The 13,093-nt window shown below is 27.2% G+C and overlaps 1 protein-coding gene across 1 annotated transcript in view; it reads left to right on the top strand.

Moving 5' to 3' along the window:
- The first annotated feature begins 1,652 nt into the window (after window positions 1-1,652).
- LOC100203523 (N(6)-adenine-specific methyltransferase METTL4) overlaps window positions 1,653-13,093 on the top strand; it is a 43,968-nt gene continuing 32,527 nt past the window's right edge. The window contains exons 1-2 of the mRNA XM_065810512.1: window positions 1,653-2,001; window positions 12,042-12,104. Of these exons, the coding sequence (XP_065666584.1) occupies window positions 1,780-2,001; window positions 12,042-12,104 (285 nt within the window). The 5' untranslated portion in view covers window positions 1,653-1,779. The remainder of the gene's footprint in view (window positions 2,002-12,041; window positions 12,105-13,093) is intronic.

Genomic DNA, 13,093 nt, shown 5'->3' with positions numbered 1-13,093 from the left:
TGTGTTGCTAACATCCCTGACACAATTTGTTTTAAATAGCTTATAAATCCACGATAACGTCCGACCATAGCAGGTGCTCCATCTGTTGCTACTGATATTATATTTGATAAAGGGATTGCTTTTCAATGAAGTAATCCTTCAAAACATGAAATATTGATTCACATTTAGTGTCGGTTGTCAAAGTTCTTGCAAAGAGCAGTTTTTCGTAGATTTCTTGATTCATAATAAAATGAACATATGCCAATAATAATGCTTCATTACCAGGTAAAGTAGACTCGTCCAATTTTATAGAGAAATGGGTCATTTGCGAATAATTACACAAGAAGCTTTCAATATCAGAACTCATTTCATCAATACGTCTTGCAACAGTATTTTTACTTAGGGAATATTTTTAATGATGTCAGATGTAGGTTTTTGTAAAACAGTTTTTAAAAACTCTTCAACGGCAGGCAAAATTAGCTTCTCTCCGATAGTATCCGGTTTATAGTAGCGAGATATTGTAAGACGCCCGCAAACCATCATCGTTTCTTTGTGACGTCGAAGCGAACATTCTGTCCAGCGTGGGTCTCTTTTGAAGTTTATCAGTTTATAAAACAGATAAAGATTTGAAAGCATTTCAAATCTTTATCTGTTTTATCAGGGTGACATCTTTTCAGATGATCCTGCAGCTTAGATGGTTTCATAGCGTCATTGCATAAAAGGCACGCAGGCAATTGTTTGTCCAATAATGATGGAACAAAGTCAAACTTCAAATAATCAGCACTGTTCTGTCTACATTTATTTTTAGATTTGGACATGGCATTAGTCATTTGTAGGCAAAATTAACCTATTTACTTTATTATAATCTATTTATACTCTATTATATACTTTAATATAATCTATTTATAATCACTTAATGCACACATTTTATAAAAATTTACGGTAAAAAAACATTTTTTTATTGTCGAAAAGTGTATAGGATGTTATCATTATGAGGTAAAAACAAACAAAGAACCTTTTTTTTTATTATGGTTTACTTGTTAATAACAATTGATGAAATTCAGATATGAACTCATAAAACGCGTTGAAGTAATACAAATATTTTAATTTATTACAAAAATATTTATAATAAAGTATAAAAAATAGAATAAAATAAAAAACTAAAAAACTGAGTTGATAGCGTTAAGCAATAAAATAAAAATCGTATTTATAAAGGAAGTGTAAACAATCTGTTTTGTTTACACTTCTCTTATAAATGTGATATATTTTATTACTCATCGCTGGCATCTCATTATACATTATAAAACCATATATTTATTAGCAGTTAATTTACTGTATAATATGTATAATAAACGAGCTGTTTTTGGGCATATGGCTGCAAGACGAGAAAGATGCCACATGTGGAGTGCCAAAATATAACATCACAAGTGTGATAATAATGTTATGTTGATACTGATTTTTAACTTTTTGAAATGATACCAGTGACTTGCCTACCGCAAGTCACTGTTATTTCCGCAGCGAACGTCAAAATCTATGGCAATTTGACAAAACTTTTTTTCTTGAGAAACTCTCTTCACCAAATGGGACATTTTTCGTCCCTTTTCACAAAACGGAACGTTTTTTGACCGAAAATCGAACCCAATTACTATTTTACCGATAGAATTTTATAAATCAATACTTTAACGACTTGGCAGCACGCTTAACCTTATTTAAAAATTGTATGAAGAGTTTAAAAAGCGTTTATTTCAAATTTTGAGGTTAAACTTTTATCGATTTGTTTGATGATGAAAAAGTATACATATGGCTATTGTTTTTTCGGGACAATTTGGTTGGCTTGTAGATCATTTCAAATCAATATCGTTATCAGTCATTGACTCCAATTACACGTGCGATCCAAAACTTTTTATTGTAAACAAGTATGGATTCAGAAAGTCTTCTTTTAATCTTTTTATTAACGAAAGCTTAAACAAGAAGCAACAATACTATGAATTATCTCTGGAACACAAAAAAAAAGAAAAGAAGGTAAACGTATCTTTAGGATAATTCTATAACCCAGAAAATTATAAAAAAGATTTTAAAAGTTGATTTTCATTCAATTGAGAGAAATGATATGATAAAAATTCCCAAAAATTTCAGCCTTCAACTAAAGCAGTTCCTGAAATATGGTTACTTGACGTTTAGATCATATCTGCAACATTTCCCCATTAGAAAAAGTTCTACTTTTTCCCTTAGAATAGCAACGTTTATTTGAAGGTTTCAAATCAGATAACTTTAAAATGTTTTTTTTTTTTACTTAAAAATTTGAATCTGGATATTTTCTGGGATGAGGTCTCCAATCAAATCAGAAACTGCTTAAGTTATTTTTAAATATCACTATTTTAAATAAATTTATGTTTTTTTTATATACCTGATTTATTTGCAAGAAACCCATGTGGCCTTGATGATATCACAATACGAGTTGTTACACATCATTCTATATACATTAACTTTCCTTAAAACAAATGGCAATTTACCTGCAAATGTATATATAAATTGTGTTCTCTAATCTAAAGCGTAAACTTAAATTTGTTTTTCATGTAATACTTTTATAACTCAAATAATAAGTAATAAATCTATTAGGATTAAGTTGTATAAAATGATAAGTAAAAAATAATTTCAAAAATAAATACAAAAATGTACAAATAAAAGTTGTTCAAATAAAAAAACAATTATCATCAAGTTTTTATTAAAATTTGCTTAGATGTGTTAATAGTCAATTTATACACTCATTTAGTTGTTGTTACAGATGTATCTATGGTATAAATTATATTGGTAATTGAAACCTAACACTCATCTGCTCTAGGTAATTCAAAAATTTTTTAAAAAGAATTACCAATAAAACGTAATATATATATACATGGAATAAAATCACTGACTTTTAATGTATCAATTTAATTTGTTAATTAGATTGAGTTCTTCGAATACTAGTTAAAAATATAGGCTTGATATATTTATATCTTCTCTAGTTTGTTTGGGTTAAATTGATAATAGCTCAAAAAAGAAGTTCTTTAATGTTGTTTAAACAGAACTCAAATATTTAGTTACAATTAAATATTTGGTTATTTTTGGGCCTCAGACTTAAAAAGTTGTATTTGCAGGCAATTATTTTACAATGCTACCTATATGTTGCTAATGATGCAAATTTAAGTCTCTAAGTCTGAGGCTCATAAATGGCATCAACATGTATCAATCAATGATGGGTATATGTGCAAATGGCATGAGTCCCTGATGCTTCAACAGTTATATACCACTTTGTTCTTAAAACATAGAATTTAGAATACTCATCAACATCTCAAGGATATTTAGTTTTAAAAGAAGCATATAGTTTCAAATATATCATAAAATCAGGTGCTTTTACATGTGCTGATTTCTACCAAAAGTTACAAAATCTTTTTCCCTAGACATTTGCCTAGAAAATTGATTTTCATTGTATAAATTGTTGGCTATATTTTATATTGTTTAAAATAATATTTTTTTCTTAATATTTATAACTAAGAGTTTTGTATTTAGGAATGTTTAAATATATGGAAGCGTTTTTTCTTGATCAAGACTTGAGTGTGAATGTTAACAGCTGAATTTGAGTTTTTCTGTCAGATATATTTAACCTATCTTTTGTCATTTCATTTCTTTCGTGGTTTTTTCTATTATTTTATTTGGATTTCATTGCATTTACTTATGTCAATACTTGTGGCCTGATGATTTTTATGGTTCAATATTATTTCATATACTTTTGAATTTTGCTCTCCTTACTTTGAATTTATTTTTTTCCAAACATGCTTGATATCCAGACACAACAAGTGGAAACTAGTTTCTAATTTGTTTTTTCATATCTTATTAAATGATCACGTAAAATAAGTATAAAAGTAAGTTGTCTGTGATTACTTATAAATATAAAAACGTTACTTCAATCTTCAATATCCTAATACGCAGCTTATTTTGTAGTTATTGTTTATTTGTAGGTTCTAACTTTATTGTGCGACACATAAATTTTGAGTGATTGTTTATTGCAAATTATTTACCTTTGGTACTTTTCTTTTTGATTTATGTTTATCCATTAAATAACAACATTTGGCTTTTTTTCAAAGTTTACACAATCTTTCACCAAATCTTCACAAATCTTTTGTAAAGGCAGATTGTTAAAATTTAAATAATCTGTTCTAAATTTTTAAATTCCTCTTTACTATCTTTTCTATAATACTCAAATCTGTTTAAATGTCTTTCTAACAAAAAAATTTTTTATGACTAGTATTATTTAACAGCTTTCCAAAATCACACAAATATTTTCAAAGCTGCTAACAACTTGCATTTAACTTAAATGATTCAAGAATAATTATGAAATAAGAAACCAAAACTATTTGAATTTATAAAATTTATTTAAACACATTGAAAATGAAATATTTAATAGTAATTGATTTTTACTATGTTTTTTTTTTGTGTTAAGATTGTGATGTGATGTGAAATGGTTGTTGAATATTTATTACTTTTAACATTGTTCTTTAAATGAAATGAAGTTGTTAATGTTAATCACATTTTATTATAACACTATAACAAAGATGAATTTATTAGATTATAAATTAATGTAATGTTATGACTGGTTTTTGTTACTAGTAACAGGGTGTTAGCCCAGAATATATTTTTTACTGTGTTTTTGATATATTGGGAATAAAACAATATATATTGTTTTTGTTCTACAAAATATTGGGAGTTTTTATTGATATTGTCCTATTATTTCACAAAAAAAAAGCTCATTGAATTTTTTATTTTATTTGACAAATGTTTATACAGAATGAATTACTTCAGAAATTATTAAAATTCTGTTATCGTGTAAGTCCTGTTATAAAATATAATAAAAGTTATAATTAATTGAAGTAATAAAGTTATTAGAAATGTTATAAAAAACATTATTTTAAATAAACTTTTAACTTATTTTTAAATTCAGTCAATGAGTTGATTTTCCTAATTTTTAATGGTAGATCATTATAGACTCTTGCACCAGAGTAATGGAAATGTTTAGCAAATTCAAGTCGGATATTTGAAATTTCAATTAGGTTTCTGTTATTTTTTGTTGCTTTTGAATGGTTGACAACTTCAAAGTAGTTTGTAAAGTTTGAACATGATAAACCAAGAATGCATTGCTTCGTTATTAGACAAGATGCAACAAGAATTTGAAAATAGTGATTTTGTGTTCACTTTGCGCTTGCTGTTTGCATTTATTGTACAAGATGCACATATATGCATTTAAAAAAATGACCAGGGCCCGGCCCCGGCTAAAAATTAGACTTATTTCAAACCCGGCCCTGGCTAAACTATAAGTTTAGCAAGGGTTGATAGCAGAGGCTTGAATTATAATACTTTATAATACTTTATAATACTTTATATATTATAATTTTATGCCTACATTTACTATTTATTAATTACTGACATATATTTATACATTTTCAAACTCTTATTTACTTTCAACAACATTGCAAGCAACCGCTAATAAGTTATGAGTTACTTTAAATAAAAAATAAGTAAAAATACTAGAAAAAAGTTAACTGTAGACTTGAAAAGTCTTAGGTTGTATATAAAAGAAAAACATGAAAATGGTGAATAGTTATAAGGTTTTTTTTTGATGTGCAAGGAAAAAACTGGATTAATAAAAGTTTTTATAGCATGAAGGGACAAATACAGTAAAAGGATGCAACTTGTTGAATAAGAAACAAGCAAGAATGAGTTTTGATTTATGGTAATAAAGACAATAGCTTGTTTGAGCATTGACCATGATTGTATTTGTAGAAAAAAGAAAGAAATGCAACCTTACAAAAATGGGAGAGTGGCTCAAGCTTGGCAGATAAAGCAGGTCTAGTTTATTATTATTTTTTTATATGTTAATTCGCCTCCCCAAGGCTGAAAATGTCACTACAAGTGAGGAGGCTACTTAATTGTGGTTATAACCGTCTCTTAACTATAAAACTCCAAAACATGAACCTTGAGAACCATGGCTGCTGTGCAGAGAAACACGTTGAGCGCTGCACTACCAGGGACTTGATGGGGATTGAACTCGGTATCTCTCGCTTATGATTAGAGCACTCTACCACTACACTGACCCCATTACATTTACAATATGCTTTTAGACTTTGTCTGAGAATAAGAGGGTTGTTATTCATCAATATAGGTATACCAACATTATTCCAATATTTTTTTGCAGTAAATAAATTAGTTTTGTTGGCTAACAAAAATTGCAGATTTTAAGTCCAGAATTTAAATCCATCAGCCACAGCAAGCCTTAGGCTTGCCAAAAGAGAGATCAGATTTAAAATCAGCTGCTTGTTCTAAGCAATCAAAAAGTGAAAATTTTTTGTCAAGGCAAGAGTATAAAGTTGAGTCATCAACAAATAGAGCTACTTAAGATGTTAAATTTTTATGAAGGTTGATATTGTAGATAAGAAACAATACAGGAGCAAAGATTTACGGGTAAAGTTAACTTAAAGTTACTTGAAATAAAAAAGAGTGTCTTCAGGGATAACTTTATTACTGCAGTTAGTCAGAAATAATTTAATAATCTCAAAACCTTTATATAAAGAAATTTATAACAGAGTGAAGACTAATTGTAGGATCAGGCCTTCTCAGGAAATGTGTGCGGTCGCATGCCTTGAATGACCACGCATATATTGCATATATAAAAATAACGCATTTTAAAAATGCACTGAAAAAACCAAACTTATTTGTCATTATTTTATTTTTCTTATTAATAGTTTATTATTATAGTTATTAATGACAAAATAAAAACATTAAAATAATATATATAACACCTGTTCCATAAAATTTGAGACTGGCTTTAAACTTGAATAAAAACTTAAATAAACACGATAAAATATTTTTTTTTGGTATGTTCTTAGAATTAAATATGCAGAATAGGAAAATAAAAATAAATTTATCACAAGACTCCATATCTTCGAATTTGATCAAGTCTGGTATTCATACCTTGTACCAGCTTTTGTACAGCATTTAGGTCAAGTCTACTGGCACAATAACGAATCTGACGCTCAAGGTTTGATATGTTATTTGTAGACCATCTATTCTTGTACACATTCCCCTTAAGCATTGCCCGAAAATCCTCTATAGCACGAGCTTCTGGTAAGTTTGCTGGATTATTATTTTTTTGAACAAATTGTATCTTCTGGGTTTTTAACCATTTTGTTACCGAATTAGCATAGTGAGATGTTGCTAAATCGGGCAAAAAGATATACTTGGTATCTCGATAATATTTATTATTAAAAGGTTGCAAGCGCTTTTTTAAACACTCTTTTAAATAGATCTCTTGGTTTACCGCTTGGCCAGAAGGAACAATGTAAATAGATGTGACCTCTCGAGGGGAGACGCCATCCTTACAAGTAATTTTTTTTCAAATTTTGCAACATCATAATACTTAACAATGTCTGGTGTCAATTTTTGATCATTTGAATAGTATGTATTATTACCAGCCAGTGTGCTATTCGACAAAGTAAAGTGAATTTATTAATGACTCATCGTCAACCATGAATTTATTAATGACTCATCGTCAATAATAAATTCATGGTTGCGATATTTTGAATAAAGTTGGCCACATTTTCGGTGACCCCAAAGCCTCTGTTCAGGAGTTCTGCTTGGTCTTTTTTTTCTTTTTATAACAAAGAATAGGCTTTTTAAAGAATTTTAAGATTTGTCCGATGGTGCTTTTACTACAACCAAGTCTTCTAGACGCCTTTGAAAGTGACACACCTCTTCGATTGTTAACCATTTTCCTTAATTTGATGCGGTTGTTTTGTGTATTAACAGTAGGCCTTCTTCCACTTCCAGCTTTGTGACCCAATGGTCTATTTTGATAACTGTTCATATATCTATAAATTGTAGCTTTTGAGTAGCCCTCCATCTTGAAATGGTTCCAAACAATGTGTTTTCTATCTTCATGTTTTTTTTTTTTTTAATTATACACACGACTTTTTAGGGCTTGTTGATTTGGCATTTTAAATTGTTATCTAAACAAAAAATAATCAGAGAATTTATATTCCAATTGAAAGAGGAAAGAAAGAGCTTTCATTTAATACCAAATACTAATTATTTTATCAAGCTTACTAATTAAACATGGCTAATTTAAGTTAGTCTCAAATTTTATTGAACAGGTGTTATATGGGCAATTCTATTTTTAACTTACTTTACACACGCAATAACAACTTTATCAAATATTTGCTTATTTAAACTTTAAATTAAAGTTTTAGCTATTTTGTATGAAAGCTGTTATACTAATGAATAAATTAAGTTAAAATGTTTTGAGTCTGGCCAAAAGAGTGTGAACTTATTGCTGAAAATGCCACTTACGCTTATGTTACACTGAAAACAAAGTAAAAAATTGCTTCAACTTTAGGTCTGATTTCTGCGAATCAGTAAAGCGGTTTGTATTAGAAACTTTCACAAGATGTTGAGAATTCTATACCAATTTAATATTATTATAGTTATATTTAATACTATATATTTTATTTACATTACATCACTTACATTATTGAGCAATTATTATCCTGAAATTCGTTTATCAATTATTAAAAGTTAGAGTTATGTAACAAAAGAATTGCAAAAGTATTGAACTCATTCATTAAAATTAATTAGCAAAGGAAATTTTTAAAAACTGGTGGCACTCTTCCTGAGTGATTTTTCATAACATTCATAAAAGTTATCAAATCGAAAACAGTTTTTCCTCAAGACCAAGAGTAACTTCAAAAAATTATTCTATTCTCCTAATATAAAAAGTTTCATTTATAACCTTGTCAAACCAACGCAACAAAATAAATAATGAATGACATATTTCATTTTGTAAACAAAAAGTTAACGATAAAGCGCCAGAGTTTTAGTAAATGCATATATATATATATATATATATATATATATATATATATATATATATATATATATATATATATATATATATATATATATATATATATAAATTAGTAAAAAACACTTATCTAACTTTTATCTTCGACTTGAAGTTTCACCATTGCTGGATCATCAGGAAGAGTTCTATTTTTATTCAGGAAGAGTTCTATTTTTAAGCCAAGCTTGAACCACTCTCCCATTTTTGTAAGGTTGCATTTCTTTCTTTTTTCTACAAATACAATCATGGTCAATGCTCAAACAAGCTATTGTCTTTATTACCATAAATCAAAACTCATTCTTGCTTGTTTCTTATTCAACAAGTTGCATCCTTTTACTGTATTTGTCCCTTCATGCTATAAAAACTTTTATTAATCCAGTTTTTTCCTTGCACATCAAAAAAAAACCTTATAACTATTCACCATCTTTATGTTTTTCTTTTTTAAGAGTATTATTTTTATGTTTTTATTTTGTCATAAATAAAAAATATATGTATATTATTGTTATGTTTTATTTTCTCATAAATAGTTATAGTAATAAATTATTAATAAAAAAATACAATAATATGACAACTTAACTTGGTATTTATAGCACGTTTTTAAAATGTGCCATTTTTAATATACGCATAAAAATTGTGGCCAAGTTATCAACAAAAAAAAAATGCATGGTCATTCAAGGGGTGCGACCGTATGCGTCTCCTGAGAAATCCTGCAGGATAGTTAGAGAGGTCAAAGTGTTTTCTAGAGTTTTAAAAAGTTGGAACCACTTATTTAGCACTTTTTAAAAATTAAATATTAAATATTATATAATTAATAAGATTAAATGTTTGACTTATTTTAGTTAATGACATTGTTGAAGACTAACCTAAAGTCTCTAGAACCTAACATCTAATATAAGATACAAGATTTAGTAAACTGAGAATAACAGAGCTTGACATCAGACAGAATCTTAAGAGATTTTCCTGTACCGAACAACATGGACTCCATTTTACTGACTCCAAGGTTATTAAACAAGTATTGGCTCGTTTTTTATATACCATTTTGAGATTTCTTACATATCAGGTGAAAGATGCGCCTTTATAATAAATATATCTTTTCTAGGAACTTATATGACTGTGTCGTCAACACAAATAATAGATTTTGAATGTTTCAAACAAGGTACCAGGTCATTAAAGTAAATAACAAAAAGTAAAGGGCCTAATATTGATCTTTGAGCTACACCATATACAACTTTTCCTGTTTTAGATATTGTGTTTTGAAAACAAATTGTTTGAGATCTGTTAAATAGGTAATCTTTAAACCAGCAGAATTCAGTATCACGAACACCGTAACTGTTGAGCTTGTTGATAAAAAGTTGATAAAATAGTTGGGGCAGTATTTCTTGACTTGAATAAGGTATTTAACACTATAAGTTGTGTTATCTACAAACTTTTTATTTATGTTATCAACTTTCTATTTGCGTTATCTACAAACAGTGTTGCAGCAAGTTTTGTTAAACTTTCATGCCAAAACCAAACTGATTGTCATTTATCAAACTGGTTTTCTCTGAATAATTTGATAACTAGATGTGTACAGCTTGCTCAATAATTTTTGATATAGTTGGTATTATATATAGGTTGGTAATTTTTTTGTGGGACTTTGATTTGTAAATTGGGAGAATTCTTAAGCATTTCCAATCAGTTGGATAGGTTAATGTCTTCAAAGACATGTTTATTATGTTAGTAAATGGTTTAGGCTAGATGTTAGCTGCATCTTTCAGTATTGATAGTGATATACCATCTCGACTTTTGGAATTTCAAACCTATTGGGAATTCTGCAGTATACAAGGTGCCATTGAGATGGCTAATACCCTAACTAATAGCTTTTATTTAAATAAAAAATTTGCTGTTTATCATTTAAATATTAAAAAATATCAAAAGCTTTAAACTTTTTATTATAAAAAACTATACAATGTAAAATTCCATCAAAATCTATTGTAGATGAATGACTGTGTTTACAATATAGACAAAATAAAATCTTTATGTTTTATGAATGATTATTGGAAAAGTTTTTTTTTTTTGTTGATAATATCAAAACCACATGGGTTTCTTGAGCATCCAATATTTTAAAAAAGCATCCAATATTTAAAAAAAAATTATTTTTAATTTTAAAAATTTTTTAGCTCACTGGACACAACATTTTTTTAGCTCACTGGACACAAAAAGTATGTAGAACTAAGAAACATATAGAACTAAGATTAATTTAAATGTATAATTCTTATAATGGAAATTACTAAAGAATTAAATTTCTTCAAAGTTTTAAAACAAATAATGAGGATATTTTTTAAGAAGTCCTACATTGGTGTGACAATTAATAATCTCAACTACTGAAAAATGCATTATTCCTTATCCTGCTTTATTTTTGTGTAATATTTTTTATATACAAACTGCATTTTTTAATTTTTGACAATTTAATAACTTAATAAAAAGTTTAGATAAAACAATATTTATTTGTAAAATTTAATTTTAAGAAAATATATATATAGCTATTTCTTCAACACCAAACAATGATCTTTACAACCATTTGTGACATACTACAACACTAAGGAAGGTATAATAAAACATTTTGCACTGCATTATATCAGACAAAATTATACACAATGTATCCGTTGAAAGACACCATATAGTTGAAATGTCGGTATTATGAAATGGTTGACCGTGAAAAAATGTTTAACATAGCCATACCAAAACCAAGTGCATCAAAAATCATTTATGAATTTTAAAAATATAAAGTCTTTACTTCATATACATAAAAGGATTGGAATTACAATTGCAACACAATGAGATACAATTGTGTAACAACTCATTTCATCAGTTGATAGATCTTGGCAATAATAGAGTTGGTGCAAATATGAATATTATAGACAGGTTATGTAGTGGTATTCTGTGATAATAATTAAGGTGGTTTGATGCGAAACTTATTGTCATTGCTTGGATTAACATTGGATTACTTATTAGTCAAATATTTATAAATATGCATTTTAAATATATCATTATAATTGAAATAATGTTGCATGCTATCATGCAAGTATTTGCTTGTATTAAATGCTGCAATACTTTTTATATTGGTTATTAATTAAATTATTTTTGTTTTTAGAAAAATAAAAGAAAGCACCCCTTGAATGCTGGAGAAATTAGAATGATTGAATACCATAATGAGGTAAATTTTATAGTAATTTTTTAAAATGATTTTAATACTCATCTTAAGATCTCTTTTTTTTATAAATGGTTTTAATAGAAATTTTCATAGTGATATTTAAATAGATTAAACATTAGAGATTTATACAAAGGCGGTCTTATTTTAAGTTAAAAAATCAAACATACCTTAAAAATGATATTATTGGTAAAGCATTCATTGATGGAATCTGTTGACAAAGTTCAAACTGTTATCTAAATGATTGATATTTGAAATGTGAATTATGCTACGACAATGCATTTTTTTAAAGTTAACTTGAATTATTTTCAAAATATGTAAAAACTATTTTTAAGTTAGAGATTTAATTTCTTGAAATTTATTTTAAATTAAATAATGTTTAAGGCAGCACATAAAACAAAATTGCCTATACTGCAATTTAAACAAAGCTCTCCATATGTATATGTATGTATATATATATATATATATATATATATATATATATATATATATATATATATATATATATATATATATATATATATACAGCGTGGGAAATAAGAAACTGAAGATGAGCGGTATATACATGACCGCTAATCTTCAGTTTTGTTTGACCGGCTAATACATGTACGGTAATACATGACCGCTTATCTTCAATTCTGTTTGACCGGCTAACACATTGAATTTACGGTCAATTGTTTTTATTGGGCGGTCAAAATTTTTAATTTTTTCTTCATTCAAGTTTTTATCTTAGTTCTTTATCACTGAACAATATAAATACAATAACTTAATGCTTAAAAATTAAGGAATTATTATTCCTTTTAAAATAATAGTGTTAAATATATTTAAGGTGGCTCATATAGAAAAAATACTTAACTTAAAAAAAAAAATTTGAATTTTTTTTTAATATACCATTTGATTCAAAATTTATAATTCTTTCAGAAAATATATACATTCTGCATAAAATACTTACTAATATTACCTTACTTAAACTTTTTTATTGGTCAGTTTCATTT

The sequence above is a fragment of the Hydra vulgaris genome, chromosome 11 (genome assembly GCF_038396675.1).
Source record: "Hydra vulgaris chromosome 11, alternate assembly HydraT2T_AEP".
NCBI lineage: Eukaryota > Metazoa > Cnidaria > Hydrozoa > Anthoathecata > Hydridae > Hydra > Hydra vulgaris.
The sequence above is the reverse complement of the archived record's forward strand: the minus strand, read 5'-3'. Positions and strand labels throughout refer to the sequence as shown.